Genomic DNA, 21,263 nt, shown 5'->3' on the forward strand with positions numbered 1-21,263 from the left:
ATAGCACATTTTAACAGACCCAGCATATTTCCCCCACAATCTGGGTCCTCATTTTACCCACCTCAGAAGGATGGAAGGCTGAGTCAACCTTGAGCCGGTGATGAGATTTGAACCACTGACCTACAGATCTACAGTCAGCTTCAGTGGCCTGCAGTACAGCACTCTACCTGCTGTGCCACCCCAGCTCTGTATCTTTATTTGGATCAATTTTCTTTCAAAGATGGTCAATAGATTAAAATTTTATGCCTTAATCAATGTTTACAAATTATAAAAAGTACTAACTTCTTTAAGGTAGTTAATATGCAGTGTTCTTGAGCCTACAGCTCAGAAAAAGGTGGAACACATTAAGTTAACTCCATGATGACTCTATTAATTCTTCCTTGATTTTTTTTTATAGAACATAGAAACATAGAAGTCTGACGGCAGAAAAAGACCTCATGGTCCATCTAGTCTGCCCTTATACTATTTTCTGTATTTTATCTTAGGGTGGATATATGTTTATCCCAGGCATGTTTAAATTCAGTTACGGTGGATTTACCAACCACGTCTGCTGGAAGTTTGTTCTAAGGATCTACTACTCTTTCAGTAAAATAATATTTTCTCATGTTGCTTTTGATCTTTCCCCCAACTAACTTCAGATTGTGTCCCCTTGTTCTTGTGTTCACTTTCCTATTAAAAACACTTCCCTCCTGGACCTTATTTAACCCTTTAACAAATTTAAATGTTTTGATCATGTCCCCCCTTTTCCTTCTGTCCTCCAGACTATACAGATTGAGTTCATTAAGTCTTTCCTGATACGTTTTATGCTTAAGACCTTCCACCATTCTTGTAGCCCCTCTTTGGACCCGTTCAATTTTGTCAATATCTTTTTGTAGATGAGGTGTCCAGAACTGAACACAGTATTCAGTATTCACACACAATAGCTTATGTGCAGTTGATTAGGAACCCAACATCTCTGGAGAGATTGCTCCAAAATTATTGCTGATAATTTGAGGTGATAAACATGTCAAAAGGAAGCAAATCATTATTAAATAATCATGCCTTTCTTGTCATACACTGATAAGAGAAACAAGTTATTTCCTAGACATAGCCCTTGTGATATTGTCTTAAGGACTTTTGAAAAGTGGCAAGTTTAAGCATATCAGTTTCAAAGACATTTTCATTTTGAACAATAGATTAAGAAACAGTTTCATTTGAATTTAAGAAAAAATAAAGTCAAAAAATAAAGTCAACCTACATAAGCCTTTGCTGATCCAAGTGCTTGCACGATCAGACAGTTTTGGAAAAAAGTTCTTGACAAAATCTTCAAATGATACTGTTGCCAGAGCATTTATACTTGCAGCCACAGTGCTATAAAAAATAAACATGTACAATGTCAGAACTACAGATTACTCCTTAAAATGTAACTGGCCCTGGGACAAGTAATATAAAATTATTTCCACCCATCTACCAAATAGCTTGTTATGAGATAGTATTTCAAAAGAAATAAAAAGTAAAAGAAGAAATATGTATGAGGAAAACCAAATAAGAGAAAGAGGGATTTAAACACTGGCTATTCTATGCTACTAATATCGCCATCATCAATCTGTATGGTAAAATAGCTGAATCTTCTGTTCCACAAATAATAATTATTAGTTGATTGTTGCTAACAGTCAAGTTTTGTTTACATAATATATTAAACTTGGATTTAAGCATTATTGTTTGTTCTTATAACATGCTATGCCTAAGCAAAATAAGTCATGTGGTTGCTTGGTTCACAATATACTAAAATAGTGGCATCATTGATTAATACAATGAATGAGTACACTTAAACTATGTGGATAGAGAACTTATGTTGCAGCTTTCTCTTATTTTTGAGGCAAGGTTTACTAGCACCATCATACCTAAGGATTATATTTTTATTATTTCTTTTATTTTTCATGAATTTTTTATTAGTTTATAAAAAATATAAAATTTATTTTAAAAACCAAAATAATGGCAAAGTAAACTAGGGAAGAGGGAAGAGGAAAAAACCTAAAAACTTTGACCTAATGAAATAGAATAAGGTTATAGCATACAGCCTCGACTTTTATTTTTACATGGAAATATATACTAGCCATTTCTATAACAACAAACCTACGGAATCAGCAAAACCCAAGTCAAAGTTTCATTTTTTTTCACCTCAAATACAAAGTCCAGAACTAATTTCCAAGCAGAAACAAAATTAGCTATATTCTTTTCTTTAATTAAAGCAGTCAGTTTAGCCATCTCTGCTAACTCCATCAGCTTTTGCAGTCAGTCATCCATTATGGGAATTAAAGTACAGTACCTGTCCATTTTTACGAAAAGAGCATTCTTGTTGCTGGATATTTTTTTACTATTTCTGAATCTCACATTGCTATTCTGCTATTTCTTCTTTGTTATTGCTCTTGTTTGCTTATTTTGTGCCTTTGAATCAGCCTTGATTCCTGGCAATTCTTGGCAACATTTTTGCAAAGGATTGCCATTGTTTCCTTTCTAGGACTGAGGGTGACTGATCCAAGATCACCCAATTGGTTTTGTGCCTAAAGAAAGACTAGAGTTCCTGGTCTTACCAAACTGGCTCTCCTAAGGTGTGAATAAAGTTTATTAAGATCTCTGGATAGTTTTATGGAGGATACTTAAATAGTTACCTTCAAGGAAAAATGGAAACATTATTTACATTTTATCTCTTTCAGTTTTCCTTCTAGCCTCTTCCAAAAATCTCCTTTTTCATCTTCCTTCCAATCCTACAAATGCAACATCTTCCAAGGAACAAGGAATCAATGGAATAACTAATTTTCCTTTTACAAAAGGCACAGTATCCTATTCCTAAGAATAAGAAGCCTTTGCCTCAAATCTCCTGTACTCACCCTGGTCTTCTGAATTTCTGATTTCTTAAAGAATAATTAATGCTAATTCTCTAATGTATGGCACATACTTTATCTAATTCATGTACCACACATTATCAAATGTACATGCACACATACATAATCTAACAGCACATAAATGATATCATGCTTTAAAAATAAATTTAGAAAGATAAGATAATCTGTCTGTCAAGTTGCCTGCAGGCTTTGCACTGAGAAGGATGAAGAGTGGACAGCATTTCATTGTAGGAAGAGGAAAGGAAGAACACAAGGCAGCCTTTCTGCTCGGTTTGACATGACAAACCTTAGTGTTCCACTGAATGCACATGCAACAAATAGGCCTGGAAGTCCAGGGGCCGATGAAAATATTATCATCACAAAATATGGCATTAACTGGAGAGAGAGAAAAAAGGAGAGAAGGAAGATGAGGAACAATCTTGCTATACAGACAACCTTAATGCGCATATAGGATGATCTTATGAACTTCACAAATCTCAGAGTAAAGAGCACCATCATGTATATAAAGGAAAACAACTCTGTGCTTAATTTTTCACTAAAGTAAATGAAGCTACGAGACATAGTGACTGTAGGTTCTAAATTTCAAGAGGGAATAGACACATTGGACAGCCTGCATAGTGGCTGATTCATCAAGAAAAAATATGACCTATAAACTGATAATCCCCCCATACCAATTCTATCTTAGGTATCCAATGCATGATCAAAGTGATGGGGATACGATAGTGTGGAGATGAATATCTAAATGCAGAAAGTTCAATATTCACCACTTTCTGACAATGGAGATCCTATCCTGAGAAAATTGCTACCAGGTGTAGATAAATAGTCTATAGTTAAACTATCTACCTTCTCTTTATTTTGCCCACCATTTTTACAGTACATTTTTAAAAATGCTAGAACATCAACCAGAAGAGGTACAACCAGGATTTGGGGTTCATCATACTCTCCCCAATTTTTATTAAAATAAAAGAATATAAGATAAAATTAAAATGAGAAGATGGGATCATATTTATATGACTGCCCATCTCACAAGAAACAACTGCAGCATATATAAATATATGCGCTAATTATTTCGTTGTTATTGTTCTTCTCCTTCGGAGTCCTTGGAGAGGAGAGGCATACAAATCCAATTAATAAAATAAATAATAAAATAAAGAAAGAAAGAAACAGTTTTTTATTGCTACACATAGAACTTAGATCTCAACAGGAGTGTTTGCAAATGTCCCCGTATAGATTCCCTCCATTTGCAATCATTTAAAAATATTACAGTGCAAGAAATAATCAAATAATCCTGTACCACTGAGTTCAGCACATCTGCATTTAAAAAATAATTCAAATCAAAGAAAATGTTTACAATTTTAAATAATTTATTTACCTGATCTGGTGCTGAAATGAAATCTGCAGTCCAAGGATCACAGCTCATAAAAAAGGAATACATCACCAATCCACAGATAACTGCACATGCCAGTATGACCCATAATCCCAGCAAATTAAGGTAAAGTGCACTAAAGAGAAGAAAGAAGATGAGTTATAAATCATTCAATAAAGAAAAAACAGTGTCTTGGACACTGTTTTTTTTAAAGTATCCTGAAAATTCTTAACTCTATCTTAAGAATATTATAGTTACATTAGTTTTTGACAAGACCTTTCTTACCACAATTAAAAGAAGCAAAGATTTAAACCTTTGTGTGCCACAATAAAAGAAGTTCACAATATATTATGAAAAGAGCAGAAACACATCTAAAACCACAGAAAACATGCATGAAGGGGCCTTCATGCATGTTTCCTGTGGTTTGAGATGTGTTTCTGCTCTTTTTATAATATATTTACTTCCTATGACTCTTTCAGTGCCCAAGAGGGTTCCTTTGCAGTATATTATTAACATTCCCTGTCCCTCACATACACGAATGTGATTTGTGTGGGAAAACAATTAAAATTTCATATTTATTGTTTGAAATCCTATCTTTCTAGCTAAATGCTTTGTTAAGACTGTTAGTGTTTTTTCCAATACTATTAAATGATGCCAGTCCCAAAGGATCCTGGGCAATAAAAAGAGTAAATAAACAAATGAACAAAATAATCACAAAAAGCAACAATCAACGTTTGTAAGAGAGTTAGTTTGGTCTAGTGTTAAGGCACCATAGCAGAAAGTAGAAGCGTGTGAATCCATGTCCCAGTTCGGCCATGAAGCCAGCTGAGTGACCTTGAGCCAGTCACTCTCTCTCTCAACCCAACCCAACTCACCACTCAGGATTGTTGTGAAGAAAATAGGAGAAAGAGGGTGTAATGAATATGAGTTATTTGTAAACATAATAAAGGTGAGATACAAATAGATAATAAACAAAAATTATATCACAGAAAAGCAGTGGTAAATCCCCAATAAGCCCAATAAAGGCAACCATGTTACACCAACACTCCACAGTCTGCATTGGTTGCCGATCAGTTTCCAGTCACAATTCAAAGTGTTGGTTATGACCTACAAAGCCCTTCATGGTATCGGACCAGAATATCTCCGGGACCACCTTCTGCCGCACAAATCCCAGTGACTGGTTAGGTCCCACAGAGTTGGTATTCTCCGGGTCCCGTTGACGAAACAATGTCATCTGGCGGGACCCAGGGGAAGAGCCTTCTCTGTGGTGGCCTCGACCCTCTGGAATCAACTCCCCCCAGAGATTAGGATTGCCCCCACCATCCTTGCCTTTCGCAAACTCCTTAAAACCCACCTCTGCCATCAGGCATGGGGTAATTGATTGCCCTGGGCCGTTTCCATTTCATGTATGATTTGTCTGAGATGTATGATTGTTTTTTATATTAAAGGTTTTTAATTGTTTTTAACTATTGGATTTGTACTGTTTTGCTGTTGTGAGCTGCCCCGAGTCTTCAGAGAGGGGCAGCATACAAATCTAATAAATATAATAATAATAATAATAATCAGAGTCAAAAGTGAATTGATCATAAGGCAGAAGTCAGGAGAGGGCGCCTTCAGTCTTTCTCATGAAGACAGACCTCACAAGAGTAGGGAATTTTCTGTTCCCCCCCCTCCCACTTTTGTTTTCCAAGTTTTTTATTTCTTATTTAATTTTTATACAAATGTCAAATCAATGTGTGAACAGTGTGGCACCCAGGCACCATATGTTCCAATGCAAATAAAATTGATCAACTTAAACATAATTAGTACATTCAATCAGCTTGTGTATTTCTAATAGCAATACACATCTATGCTAGGTTACAATCTATAATTATTCAATTATTACACATTTTCTCATTCTTACTTTTATTTCATAACATAAAAATGTGTGCATTAATATTCCCCTTATATCTATCACTTATTCTAGTTTTTAATCATGTCACCCTTTATTATTATTACTGTGATGTCAACCGGCAGTCTCTGCTGGTTCCCCACCCCACACCCCCATGGCTAGTCAAATACTATGCATGAGATAGTTCATTAAAAAAAGTTATTAATAGACTTTTTAAAATTAAAAATAATTACATTCTAATCTTGAATTATATTAACCTTGATAGCTACTTACAGTTTGGCATGCTTTTCTGTTTTGCATGAAATACATCTTTGTATTGTGGACTGATTAACCCCATAAATTCCTAGCCAAGTAAATGTTCCTCCTACGGTGATTGTCCAAAATGTATGTCTTCTCAGAGGGTCAAAATCAAAGCTACATAAATAAGACATGCAAACTATTAATTTGCCATTGTTTCAATAGCAAAGTAGTAAATTAAAACTAAAAGATCATCCTGGAAATAAAAAAAAGTCTCTAAGGCAGGAATCCAGTAAACAGAGCTAAATAAACGCACAGATTTGGAAGCAATAGCACATAGACTTAGATTCTGCTCCATAGTGCTTTGCAGCACTCTTTGAGGTTCTGGCTCAAATCCCAGAAATGTCTAGCTAGCTGATGGGAGTTAAATAGCTTAAAATAGATATATACTAGTCTCCCTTTATTTCTTTGTTGGTAAATATAAAATTCAACACGAAAATAGTAGTCACTAAAGAACTGCTTGCAATTGGGGATTGAAGAGTTAATTGAAATCTGTATTTTCTTCCATTTCCTTCCTTTTAAGAGTTATGTTTTTAGCTATATTCCTGGGACAAGGTAATCGCAAATTGCTTGCATATCACTGTTGTGAACGCTACGTAAATGTGTTCATGAAGATGTCAGGATTTAAAGCCTACTTGTAAGATACTTAACTTTCTAAATGATTTTACTTCAATAATTACATTTGTAAATGTATTTTTTTAAATCTTTACTATTTGGATGGAACTGAAGCACAATATTTTTTTTCGCTAATCCATTTTTCTGTTTCACTATTATTTTCCCTAAATTTTATCTGCTCCCGCACATAAAGAAACACTTCATTCTGTGCTGCTCTGCCATTTCATGTTGATGTAAACCTGATTGTGTTTTTATTCCCTTATCATTGTTTTTGCTCTCTTTTTTATTATAACATCAACTGTTATAGAAACATATTTTGCAGCTCTCACTGAATTGAGAGGCCGGGCAAAATCATCGCCCGGCCAATATTTGCAGCGGCAGGGAGGGGCGAGGACACCGCCTCCGAGCTGGGCGTGCTCGCAATGGCCGTGAGCGGGCTGGCAGAGTAAATGCTGCTGGCCTGACATTCTTTGCAGCAGGACCGGCATCCCCGCCGCCTCCCAGCTGATTGCTTCCCCCGGGTGATGAGGGAGTTTCCCCCTAGTGTAACTGGCTTGAGGGTGATTAGCAAGAGAGGGGTGGGTCAACAGGGCTATTTTAGGGCCTGCTCTTCTCGCCCTCTCTCCTTTTCGCTCCCGCTTGCCTCCTGATTGTTCACCCACCCACCCTCTACTATATCTAGGATGTCTTTGAAGAGGTCGCCATGGGGGCCGAGAGGATTTTTTTGTAATCGAGGAAGTTTATATCAGATTGTTTTTTTTCACCTTCTCCATCCTGGTCATGTGTGAGGTTTTAAGGGGTTAAGGGTGTATCAGTTTGTAAATAGGTTAATTTGAATTTATTTTATTATTGGTCACCATTTGGCAGAAATGGGGCAGAAAGGGTGTCAGTAGCAACTGTGTGTTCTCCCTTGGGCATCTTTTGAAAGGTGATGGGTTCCTTCGTCACTCAACTCATGCTTCCTCACCAGACAGAGCAGTGGGAGGGAGGAATGCTTGGGACTCATCCACGTCACTTCCAGTTCCAGGTCACGGGGGGTGAGCCCTCCCACACTCTGTGCATGACTTTACATTTGGGTGAATGCATGTCACGCTTCACCTTTACCAAGCAAGGAGTTATGCCCATTAGTTGCCCAGGTATGTTGTGTCGGGTATTCCATCCCATTTAGTTTCCTCTGCAGGTCTCTTTCTGTAATTCAATAAAGTGACCCGTTTTCATCTAGTTCTTCTGTCCGAGTATTCATTCCCTGTCCAACACAACTGCCATTCATTTCATAGAGCAATTCTCTTTTTTTGAATTGCCAGTTCTTTCTCATTGGGCTATCATTTTTATGGTTTTTATCCTTTATGCTTTATTTTGCCAGTACAATACACCATAGATGTCCTACTTGACATCCAATTTGATTGTATTCTGTCCATCAGACCACTGCTGGCTCTTTGGGTAACTTAAAATTGCTTGATGGCTATATTTTATCCCTTCAGTCTCAGGTTTGCATGAGATGATTCATATTTGTGGGGGTGGTGGGGGAATGAGACATGATTGCTTTCCTCAGATTGGAGTTGGTACTGGGTTCTAAATAATTTTCCCACTGGCTTGTGCAGAAGCATCCCAGGCAAGTGGGCATAGACTCTCACCACCGGGTTCTGAGAATCAGTCTGAATGGGGAACAACTCACCACTGATTGGAGACCAATGGTATAATATCTATGAAATTGTGACAAGTTTTGCTAAATGTACTAGATGTACTAAACCAGGAACTTTGTGGGGGTTTTTTAAACGGCTAGTCATTCCAAATAACATGAGAAATAACTCAAATCTTAAAATAGCAAGAAAACATTTATTTTGTGATGCTTAGATCAAACAGTAAATTCTTTAAGTTATCTGGTATAATTATTGTTTTAAAGATTTTGAGAAATAGCATTTCAAGTTTGATATACTCCTACTATATACAGCACTTGATGATACGTATTAACTGAACAATATGGCCTGATGTTTTAGAAGGCTTCTAAAATATCTAGAATTCTAGCATTTTAAGCTAGATGTTGTGCTTAAATTAAAACTGTAATGCAAGTTAAACTGTGAAATAATATTAATATGTTACACATTTAGTCTGTGAAGGAAGAATAGGAATCACCATTTTTGGAAAATTGGTTGATTGAGCAGAAAATATTACTTTGGGTTTACGAATCACAGAATTTTTAAAACAAAGTAGGAACTTTTAATTTTCTATGTTGCTGAGGTAAGAAATTGGAAGGTTCTTTAGCACCTATGATTTGATTCTGTTCTATTATAATTTGGATTTGGTTTCAGATCAATATATAAGTTAAGTTAATTTTAAAAGAAATAAACAAGTGTTCTCCAATTCTTAGTTACTTTACTTTCATTCCCATATGACCCAAAGAGTTTAATCCCTCCACCATATCTAATAAACTGATAGAATTGAAAAAAACAAAACCTTCAACATTTTACCTTCTCATTGACTTTACCATTCTTCAAAAATTTCTACAATTTTCAAAATATGTCAAATCAAACATTTAAAATACACTCCCATACATAGATATTGCTACAAAATTTAAAAAAATATATCTTTCATTAAGGGACAATTTTTAACACGAGACCCCAAAGAATTATAACCCTATCACTGTAAATACTAAAGCAGATCATGAAAAGCCATTCTACTTACTCAAAGACATTGAGACGAGATCCATTTTGAGAAGTTTCCCAAACATAACTGAAACCTCCAGCCTTAAAAGTTCCTTGAACTAAAACTGTCAGGAACCCAATCAGCATAACAACCAATTGAAAGGCATCTGTCCAGACAACAGCTTTCAACCCTCCCTAAATCAAAGAAAAATATAACATTGTATTTATTTTGATTTTGAGTTGCACCAATTCAGTTTAAAACTCTAGTTCCAGAAAGGTTTTATTATGTTGAATACTGATTATCCCCTTTCTTTCTACCCACAGCCAATTATTACTTCATCATAGGACAGAACTCACATACAAGATACTTTTTGCACAATAATCACATACAAGACAGGCATGGGGGAATTGAATCATCTCCCCTGGGCCTATACAATTTAAGTATGGTATGTCTGTGTGTATGCATGCTTTAATAACGGGGATTTTAATGTTTTCTTTTTTAACCGTTAAAATAATTAGATTTGTTATGAACTGTTTTCTATTGTTGTTGAGAGCTGCCCCTAGTCTACGGAGAGGGGCAGCATACAAATCTAATAAGTAAGTAAGTAAGTAAGTAAGTAAGTAAGTAAGTAAGTAAGTAAGTAAGTAAGTAAATACGCAAATGAATGAATGAATGAATGAATGAATGAATGAATGAATGAATGAATGAATGAGTATGGGCCACTCATAGTCTATCTATGAACTTCCATTCACCGGTAAGCCTTCCCTTCATCCTACACACTCTTTAGCCATTTCCCTAAATAAATACAGGCTTTAAAATGATTAAGGGACAGGATAGCTGATGCATGCTTACTTTACAGCTTCCAAATATTTATTAGGGATCACTTATCTACAATAGTTTCTGCCCATCTAGTATGTTCCAGTAGAGTAGGTACACTCTAGGCTCCCTCTATCAAATGATGTCATTAAAAAAAATTAAGGAAGTATGACTTTTTTTGTTGTACCTCCAACCTTTTGGAAACAGAAATCACCCCAAGGTGAGGACAGTGCCCTCTTTCTGAGGGTTCTAGAAAATTCTTAAAATTTGCTTTTGGACCTTGGCTAGGGGTTGATATATTGCCCTTCGGGGAGGGGCATGGCTGCCTATGAATATAATGTATGGCTGCCTATGAAATTTAGGCTTTATCTGTTTTTATGGATTTGGATGGAGGTATCTGCTCTCCAGAATTCATCAGAATTCAGTAGGCAGCCAAGATAAATGTAACTGATAAATAAAATAGGGTTTTAGATCATTTGAACAAATAGTGTGCAAGGAGATAAAATAAAATAAGATACGGTTGCAAGTTATATACCCCCTTTCAGACTATCATGTATTTAAATTATTGGAAAATAATACCTCTATTGAAAGCACATATCATCCATTTAACTGAACAAAACTATGTTTTACATGAATATTTTGAAACAAATCATATGTTTGAGAATATAAAGTGTTTGATTATTGTAGAAAAAAATACTGAGGTTTCCTAATTCATCTTAATATTTGTGTTCAACTGTAAAACCCCGTTAGAACATAAATGCCAGTTATTTAACTATTCCTCTAAAAATGATTATAGTTGAACAGCAGAACATACCAGTGTACAGTAGAAGGTGCAAACAATTCCTGTTGCAAATACTGAGCCCCAAAGATTAAATCCAGTCACTGAAAAGCCAAAGGGATACTCCCAGTTACTTTAAAAAAATAAATTAACTATAGTTGTTAATTTTTAAATATACAAGTACTGTTAATTAGTCTGTTACCATCATTTCTTTCATGTGCTGCAGAACTAAAGTTCATTTTCATCTTTTATAGTATTTTGTTTTCATTTGTACAGGTGGTAAATTCAGTTCATCTAATACATTGGCCAAATCTCAAGGGAAAGCAGAAAAAGCCTATCACTCTCCCTCCCAAAAATTACCCTTTGCAGGAAACACCAGATCAATAAGTGAGAAATCTCAGTTTTATCCTGTTTCACATTTCGTAAGACATTAAAGCAATGAGCTGGAAGGACAGCAAATGTCAAAGTACACAAGAAAGTCTTAATCCATTATCTTAAACTGGGCCCTTTGCCCAGAACTCGAGAAAACTATTCAGAATCTATCTTCTCTAGTCACTTTTTAGCAAAAGAGGAAAAATAACATATATCAGACTGAATAAAAGGGAAAGTAAGGGGGAAGGGAGCTTTTAGATACACAGATAACAGATAACATTTCCCCTTTCTCCTGTCCTTTTCAAGTCAAAAACAAAGCACTTACCTTGATTGAGAGCCAAAGCTGGAGCATAAACTACCACTCCTGTGTAAAAGATCTAGGAAGAGTAGAAAAACTATTAATACGTTTTTCAAAGGGAATAGTCACAAGGAGCAAAATCAAAATAAGGAGAGTCAGCTGGGATCATACGCCAAGATTTTGAATGGAAAGTGGGTGACACCCACACGCAAATGGAAATATATGTTTATGAATGGTATTCATTCATCCATCTACATTGTCTGCCTCATTTTCCCCCAGTTTAACAGGCCTCTAACATTTGGGTGACCATATCCATCTTTTAAGTTAACGGCAGTTCTAGCTACTGCTAGCTGGGAAAATACCCATGATTCTTGTCCTAAATAATATAGATTGATTTCTAGATTGTAACATAGATATGTGGTTAGAATTTCAAAACCCCTCAAAATGGATAAAATTCATAGAATATTATTGAGCCACTTGTGGTCTATTTTAATCAACATGATTGCTTTGAAAAACTACACAAAATGTCCTTGTACATGAACTCTGACCTCTAGAAGTGCTGGACCTCAAGTTCCCCCAATTCCCATCTCAACTTGGCTTTCCTATAATTTAATTAACTGATGAAGCCAGAAATGTTGGAATTTATAAAAGGCACATCATAATTAATTAAATGTATTTAATTGATATGTTTGAATATATACTATGGTTTATTCAGAAGATTGCCTAGCTGTTTTAACTGTAATTTATTCTGTGCTAAAGTTAGAAGATGCTTAAAGTTAGAAGTTTGGGAAACTCTTGGAACTTTTTTCAACATGTTATGATGGTCTTATTTTAATGGGATGCAATTTTGAATATATGTGTGAATGATCCCAATCTGAAGCAAATTGAAAGAATAAATCAATCAGGCTAACATCAGTACCTGGGAAGATACTAGAAAATATTTTAAAATGTATCTGTAAACATATAGAAACATAAAGTTATAACAGGAAGTCAGCATGTGTTTATTAAAACCAGATCATGCCGAACTAATCTTATTTCATTCTTTAATAAAGTGACTAAATTAGAAGACCAGTGAAATGCTGTTGACATAGTATATATAGAGTTTAGTAAGGCATTTGACAAAGTATACCACAACCTAGGTCTTAGTAAGCTAGAAAAATGTGGAGTAGACAGCATCCCTTTTAGATGGATTTGTAACTGGCTGACAAACCATACATACCAAGTAGTTTATTTGTGCTACGTATACATGGAGGGAAGAAACCACAAGGCTCTATTTTAAGCCATGTACTGTTCAATATCTTCATAAATAATTTAAATGACAGGATAGAAGAACAACTTATCAAATGTTCACATGACATTAAGCTAATAGGAATAGCCAAAACCCTAGAATACAAGCTCAGAATCCAGTAAAATCTTGACAGACTTGAACAATCCAATAAAATGAAATTTAATTTGGAGAAAAGCAAGGTTTTACACTTAGACAAGAAAAACCAAAGGTACAAGTACAGATTAGGCAAAATCTGGCTCAAAAACAGTAATTGTGAGAGGGACCTTGGAGTCCTAGTGGACAATCTTTTTTTTGCAGTTCTACAGAATGTCATAAAATTGCAAATTAAACCATTTATAAAAGGTGCCAATCTACTGCTGGAATTAATTTAGAGAGTGGAATTATTTTGGGAACAAATATTCCCCTAAGTAAGCATATGCATGAATTTGCCATCTAGAAAAGCCAATTAACCTTATACTGCTTACAAAGCAATCTCAAACAGCAACAGAGCTCTCATCTTTTCATTGGCTATTTGTGATCCACGCAATGCTGTTTCCTGAAAATGATTCTTGGTATATAGTTGCCTAAGATGTTGGAGGAAGGATTTTCTCTTTATTATGTGCAAAGTACAAATAAAGATGTTCCTAACTGCTCTGAAGCAGATCGCCCTTAAAGAAATATTTACCTATCGTAGCTCTGGCATTCCCTAGAAAGAAGGCTGACTTATGAGAAACATGAAAACTGATATCTCACAGTTATTAAACATTCCACATTCTGAATAAAGTTGTATGAGTGATTTCACAAGTTGTGTGAATGCATCAATTAAAAATAGTAGAGATGTGGAAAAAAGACCAAGAAATGGGATAGTGAAAACATATGAAATATTGTAAATAGTTATGTAAATAACAATGTATGAAATTTGGATGTAGATTTGTGTAAAAATAACATGATGTTTAAAGACAAAAAATAAAAATAAAAAAATAAACTACAAAAAAACAACAACAGAGATTCTCTCCAAAATGGGCAATCAGATTGTACTGCCTCCCTGGGGCATGAGAATATATGATACAAAATGGTTCAAGGCAAACAAGTCATGACTCCTAAATCCCTGACATGGATCTGATCTATAACCTATTGTATAGTGTTTAAAGGTAAAGATTCTCCTTGCACATACTTGCTACTTATTTTCAACTCTAGGAGGTGATGCTTATCTTTGTTTCTAAGCTGAAGAGCCAGACCTGTTTGATTACATGGTCATCTGGCTGGCATGACTAAATGCCAAAGATGCACAGAATGCTATTACCTTCCCACTGAAGTGGTCCCTATTTTTTACTTACATTTTACATGCTTTTGAACTGCTAGGTTAGCAGAAGCTGGGACAAGTAATGGGAGCTCACTCCATTACGTGGCGCTAGGGATTCAAACCACCAAACTGCCAACCTTTCTGATTGACAAGCTCAGTGTTTTAGCCACTAAGCCACTGCATCTCCTATAGCAGTGATGGTGAACCTTTTTTTCCTTGGGTGCCAAAAGAGCATGCCCAAACGCTGTCACGCATGCGCAAGTGCCCACACCCATAATTCAATGCCTTGGGAGGGCGAAAACAGCTTTCTCCGCCCCTGGAGGCGCTCTGGAGGCCAGAAATGATCTGTTTCCCAACTTCTAGTGGGCCCAATAGGTTTGTGTTTTGTCCTCCCCAAGGCTCCAAAGGCTTCCCTGGAGCTGGGGGAAGGGTAAACATGCCCTCCCCCATCACCCGGAGACTCTCTAGCAGCCAAAAACATCCTCCCAGAGCCTCTGTGGGAGCCAAAAATCAGCTGGCCAGCCCACACATGCACATTGGAGCTGAGCTAGGGCAATGGCTCACATGCCAGCAGATATGGCTCCGCGTACCACCTGTGGCACCCGTGCCATAGGTTCGCCATCACTGTGCTATAGTATGTAGAGTATACTATTTATTATACTCTAAATTGCAATATAAATGCTAGCTAAAATATTTTCAACAAGGATTAATCTGGAAAAAATGTGTGTCTTTTTATAGTCCTACAATCTATGGCGAAACCTGTTCTACATTTGAAGCTGAAATTTCAATTGAAAAATCACACTTTTGAATGCAGAATGTCATGCAGACTAGGAAAGTCTAGATCAGGGATGTGAAATTCAATTTCATTGAGGGCCATATTAGGGCTGTGGTTGACCTTGGGGGTGGAGTCCAGATGGGCGTGGCCGATGGGGTGGGTGTGTCTGACTAGGTGGGCTTAGTCAGCTTGACACAACTCACTAAATTGCTGACATGTTTCCTCTTTGCATTGGGTAGACCAGGCCAAAGCCATGCTGGTCCAATGTTTTCCCCTTCGCATTGGGTAGTCTGGGCAGAAACTACATGAGCCAGCCCCTTAGATTTTCCAGTACAGCCCTGTGGGATGGATCCAACCACAACACAGGCCAAATCCAACCCGTGGGCCTTCTGCTTGATACCCCTGATTTAGAGTCATTAAATGTTAGTTAATTTTTTTTTAAAGGTAAAGAGATCCTTGTGGATTTTACTCTGCTAGTTGTTGCGATCTACAGTGATCCCTCGAGTATCGCGAGGGTTACGTTCCAAGACCCCTCGCGATACTCGATTTTTCGCAATGTAGTGGTGCGGAAGTAAAAACACCATCTGTGCATGCGCGCCCCTTTTTCCATGGTCGCGCATGCGCAGATGGTGTTTTTACTTCCGCACCTGGGAAGACCCAGGGAAGGTTCCTTCCGCTGCCCAGCAGCTGAGGAGCCGCCCGCCTGCCCGCCGCTTGTCCGGCCGCCGCTTGTCCGGCCGCCGCTTGTCTGGCCGCCGCTTGTCCGCCCGCCGCTTGTCCGCCCGCCACTTGTCCGCCCGCCGCTTGTCCGCCCGCCGCTTGTCCGCCCGCCGCTTGTCCGTCCGCCGCTTGTCCGCCGCTCGGTGCACGATCGGGGTTTCCCCTTTGTGTGGGCGGCGGGGAATTCTGGGAGTTGAAGACCCAGGGAAGGTTCCTTCGGCCGCCCAGCAGCTGATCTGCTCGGCAGCGCAGTAGCAGCGAGGAGCCGAAGATGGGGTTTCCCCGTTGCCCACGCAAAGGGGAAACCCCATCTTCGGCTCCTCGCTGCTACTGCGCTGCTGAGCAGATCAGCTGCTGGGCGGCCGAAGGAACCTTCCCTGGGTGCCACCCGCCGCTCGAGAGCAAGAGAGGGAGAGATAGAGAAAGAGAGAGAAGGAAAGAAAGAGATGAGAGAGGGAGGGAGGAAGAGAGTGTGAGAGAGGAAGAACCAAGATAGAGAAAGAGAGAGAGAAAGAAAGATGAGAAAGGAAGGGAGTGACGTCATCGGGTGGAAAAATCGCGATATAGCGTTTCGCAAAGATCGAGATCGCGAAACTCGAGGGATCACTGTATATGGGTTTGTGCCCATTTCTGTTTCAAAGCCATTCAGCCAGTTCTTCCAGAAGACATTTCCATCATCATGTGGCCAGCATGACATCATGGAGCACTGTTACCTTCCCGCCAAAGTGGTACCTATTACTACTTGCATTTTTACATGCTTTCAAACTGCTAGGTTGGCAGAAACTGAGGCAAGTAATGGGAGATCACTCCTTTATGTGGCACTCAGTTCTTGAACCCAGGCTGTCATCTTTCCAGCTGACAAGCACAGCAACAGTCTACGGAGAGGGGTGGCATACAAACAAACAAACAAACAAACAAACAAACAAACAAACAAATAAATAAATAAATAAAATAAGCTTTACCACTGAGTCATCATGCTCCCCCCATGCTCCCCCCATGTTAGTTAATGGGGTGACTAAAATCCAGAAAGATTATACTCTTCCATATGGAAATGTATAATTTGATGCTATGATGAATCCATGTAATTTAGAGTCTTCTATGTGCATGATTCTATCGCTCTTCAACTTTCAAAACACTACATAGACATTCTCTATCACATTCCCTGCGTCATAGAAGAAAATGAGGCTGTCAAAATATTTAAAAATCACATTTGTCATGCAAATGAAGAAAATGTCTTACCGTTTGCAATATGTAAATCAGGGTTGCTGCCATGCGAACAGGCTTGTTAAATCTTAACTCCAGGTACTAGGGGAAAGGATGGTTACAGTAAATAAAAATATCTGTTGCTTTATTACATATTATTGTATTACATATTATTCAAGAAATAGCTCCAGGAATGACTGAGAAACTGATCTTCCCATAGACAATACCAGCAATTATATATGTGTATATATAAAAATATATGTGGGTATATGCATAATTTTTGTTTGTTTGTTTTGTAATGTTTACGTAGTGCATCTTGGAGGTGGTACGCCTTTGAGAGCTGTATGCAATGAAATTTAATTTTAACGTATGCCGATTAGTGTACATTTAAAATGATAATAGTTATTCTAAGTCTAAGTCGAACTGGAAATCAAGTCAATATAGATAGTCCTTGATTGAGTGATACAGTTGTTAAATGAATCGTGCCCCAATTGATTAGTTTTCTTGCCTCATTTGTTAAGTGAATCACTGCAGTTGTTAAATTAGTGACACAGTTGTTAAGTAAATCTGGTTCCTCATGGACCTTCCTTGTCATGAGGTCGCAAAAGGTGATCAGATCACCCCCGGACACTGCAATGGTCATAAATATGAGTCAGTTGTCAAACATCTGAATTTTGTTCAAGTGGCCATGGGGATGCTGCAGTGGTTGTATGAAAATAAGTCATAAGTCACTTTTTCCAATGCCGTTGTAACTTCAAATAATAATAATAATAATAATAACAATTTATTAGATTTATATGATGCCCCTCTCCGAGGATTCAGAGCAGCTCACAGCAACAATAAAATACAATAGAATACAAATCCACTATAAACTATATTAAAAAACCCGTATTGTTAAAAACTAGCAATTCTAAAACAGTCACACCAATCTCAAGTGTTTAAGTCAGAAAAGGTGAGGGGGGAAAATTAATCCCCCCATGCTTGGTGGCATAGATGGGTCTTCAACATCTTGTGGAAGGCAAGGAGGGTGGGGGCAATTCGAATCTCAGGGAGGAGTTGATTCCAGAGGGCCGGGGCCACCACAGAGAAGGCTCTTCCCCTAGGTCCCACCAGACAACATTTTTTAGTCGACGGAACCCGAGGAAGGCCATCTCTGTGGTACCTAATCAGCCGCTGGGATTCATGCGGCAGAAGGTGGTCCCGTAGGTATTCTGGTCCGATGCCATGCAGGGCTTTATAGGTCATTACCAACACTTTGAATTGTGACCAGAAACTGATGGCAGCCAATGCAAGCTGCGGAGTGTTGGTGAAACATGGGCATACCTAGACATGACAGCTCGTGCGGCCACATTCTGCACGATCTGAAGTTTCCGAACACTTTTCAAAGGTGATGGGGGCATGAGTGACTGTGAGCAAAGATTCCCTGTCCAAATAGGGCCACAACTGGTGCACCAGGCGAACCTGGGCAAAGGCCCTCCTCCCCACAGCCAAAAGTTGATGTTCTAATGTCAGCTGTGGATCGAGGAGAACGGCCAAGTTGCGGACCCCCCCCCCGGGTAATGGATGGACAGGTGGAATAGTCCTTGGGAGGCAAAACCCACAGCCACTCCGTCTTGTCAGGGTTGAGTTTGAGCCTGTCATAAATGAAATGTTGTAAGTTGAGGACTATCTGTAACTTGTCCTACAACCTGGAATGAAGACATGGGATTGATAGGGCTGATAACTTTATTTTACTTGCAGCAATGGTCAGTAACATTGCACACACTGGTTCAAGCATGGACTTCAGGGAGCTCTCCACAAATGTCAAGCATTTATAGGATAACTTAAATCTCACAGAAGTCTTCATCTTGAAATATTCAAACTTGGATCTATGTGGATATTTACCAAAATTGTTGCATGGATTACAAATTATACCTAGAACCAAAAAGTGTGGTCAACTATTACCCGCAGTTTGTTATATAATTACGCTTGGATTGTATTTTCTCCTCATGAAATATTTCAGTTCTTTTGGCAAGTTGGACATTATAATTTTACATCTATATATAAGGGTTGAGTGGTTCCATTTATGAGATAATTGGATTCTTAATGGCTTCTAATGGGGGCTTAGTTAAGTAATTCATTATTAAGTATTTCTCTATTAAATCATTAATCAAACAATTAAATTGTGAATGTAACATTAGGAGAAAATCCATTGTCCCAGAACCAACCTCTCTTGTTATCGAGATAGGATACTCAGTTCCTTGAATTTAGTCCACATACATATTCTGGACAAGTTTAATTTGGTTCTTCATTTTATTATTCTGACTTTTTATTATGCAAATCATTCAGAGTTAGCTGGAGTAAGACATTCTTTGAACCTATCTGATGAATAAAATACACAGAATGACAGGAGAAATTGGAGAAAAAAATTGATTTTTTTTAAACATTGACTTTGATCTGTATTTTGTAAAAGATTCTAAATATGTCTGTCTAAACTCCCTGGACTCAAACACTCACTCTTACTCCCTCTCCCCCCCCCTCTCTTTTTTACACACACACACATACACACTTACCTTAAGATGTGATTGTTTGAAACGGAATCCTTATTTTTGATATTTCAATATGGGATGACTATGTTTTTGTCAACATATAATTACCCCTCTTCTTTTCTATTTCAAAAAACTAAGTATTTTATGCTAAGGAAGATAGTTGACAATGTTCTAACAGTTAAATGAGAATTATTCTCAATTTTTGCAATCTACAGATAATTGTTGTAAATAATACATTTGTAAAAGTTGGTCACAATGGTTCCTTTCAGTTAAATAGTTTGTCCTTTAGAATCTAAAGCTTGCCTGCTATTACCTAATGTATGTACAAATTCATTATCTTTGCAGATTTTAACACATGTTCTGTCTCTATATTAATGTAGGTTCCTCTGGAACTGCCTTTTAGCTATAGTGTGATATGTGATTGCTCTTTCCAGAATGGCAAGTTTGCAGAAGAGATGATGTCATGTCAGGCAACTTTTGTCTCCACAAAGAAATATCAACAAGGTGCTATCAAGGTATCTTAGATGGCCAAATGTAAGCTGGTTCAGGATCTGGAGCAAGAGTCACTTTCTAGACAAGGGCACTTACCTCATAAGTGCTTGTGATCCCAGATCTGTAGAAAATAGGAAGAAAAAGTTCTGAAGTAAAAATGATGACAAATGTATATGTTATGGCAAACAGAAAGAAAGATGATCCATGGCGATAAACCTCAGCTGGGGTTCCCAGTACAGTGACGGCTGACATGAAACTAGCAGTGAGGGACAAAGCCACCGGTCCACAAGTCATCTGCCTGCCACCAACCAGAAAGTCCCCAGAGCTTGCTTTTTTCCGCTCCTTAATTGCAAAAAAGATCCCAATGCCAGAAGAGATCAAAAATAGGGCTGCAAAAACCAAATAATCCCAAATTACAAAATTTTCCACAACTGGAGGGATGAACTTGCCCATGGTGCTAATTAGTTGGCTTCTTGTCAATTTGAGCAATTCTTTTGATTGTTTAAAGAAAGAACTTCCAAAGGGAGAACAAATCTACAGTGCCATGAGTAAGCAATTCGGTTTTCCAAAAGACAAATATAATCCAGGATATATTAACTGATATTAACTACAGACTTCACTCCAAGGTCATGTTGCAGAGATGGCTAAAAACAATTGTGAGTAGCTTTTCATATAATGTCTTCCTTGTGAGAGAAATAGTAAAGGCTTCTGCTAATAAGATTGAAAAAAAAGAAAGATCCAAGAGTTCACACCCTTTTTATCTGAGAAACTTTATTAAAGTTAAACATTACTTTAGCACATTGAGTAACTGCACTGGATTGGTCAGCATGTCATACAATGAAATTTTGAGAAAAAAACATGCAGGATCTGACCAAAGGCCTAGGATGTCCATCTTGCTATTCCTGCAGCACTTTGCCAAATATCTATGAGAAATATACCAGCCAGGAACGTATGGAATCAACCTCCTCCTATTGATGTTCCTCAACAATTATGATACAAAGCCTCTGATATTGA

At 37.7% G+C, this 21,263-nt stretch overlaps 1 protein-coding gene across 1 annotated transcript in view; it reads right to left on the bottom strand.

Moving 5' to 3' along the window:
• SLC5A12 (solute carrier family 5 member 12) overlaps positions 1–20,984 on the bottom strand; it is a 29,534-nt gene extending 8,550 nt beyond the window's left edge. The window contains exons 1-9 of the mRNA XM_070761957.1: positions 20,346–20,984; positions 17,266–17,331; positions 11,989–12,040; positions 11,328–11,395; positions 9,737–9,891; positions 6,416–6,556; positions 4,258–4,387; positions 3,172–3,260; positions 1,238–1,350 (exon numbers count right to left, since the gene is read on the bottom strand). Of these exons, the coding sequence (XP_070618058.1) occupies positions 1,238–1,350; positions 3,172–3,260; positions 4,258–4,387; positions 6,416–6,556; positions 9,737–9,891; positions 11,328–11,395; positions 11,989–12,040; positions 17,266–17,331; positions 20,346–20,702 (1,171 nt within the window). The 5' untranslated portion in view covers positions 20,703–20,984. The remainder of the gene's footprint in view (positions 1–1,237; positions 1,351–3,171; positions 3,261–4,257; positions 4,388–6,415; positions 6,557–9,736; positions 9,892–11,327; positions 11,396–11,988; positions 12,041–17,265; positions 17,332–20,345) is intronic.
• Between the last annotated feature and the right edge of the window lie 279 nt (positions 20,985–21,263).

Source organism: Erythrolamprus reginae, chromosome 1, assembly GCF_031021105.1.
Source record: "Erythrolamprus reginae isolate rEryReg1 chromosome 1, rEryReg1.hap1, whole genome shotgun sequence".
Taxonomy (NCBI): domain Eukaryota; kingdom Metazoa; phylum Chordata; class Lepidosauria; order Squamata; family Dipsadidae; genus Erythrolamprus; species Erythrolamprus reginae.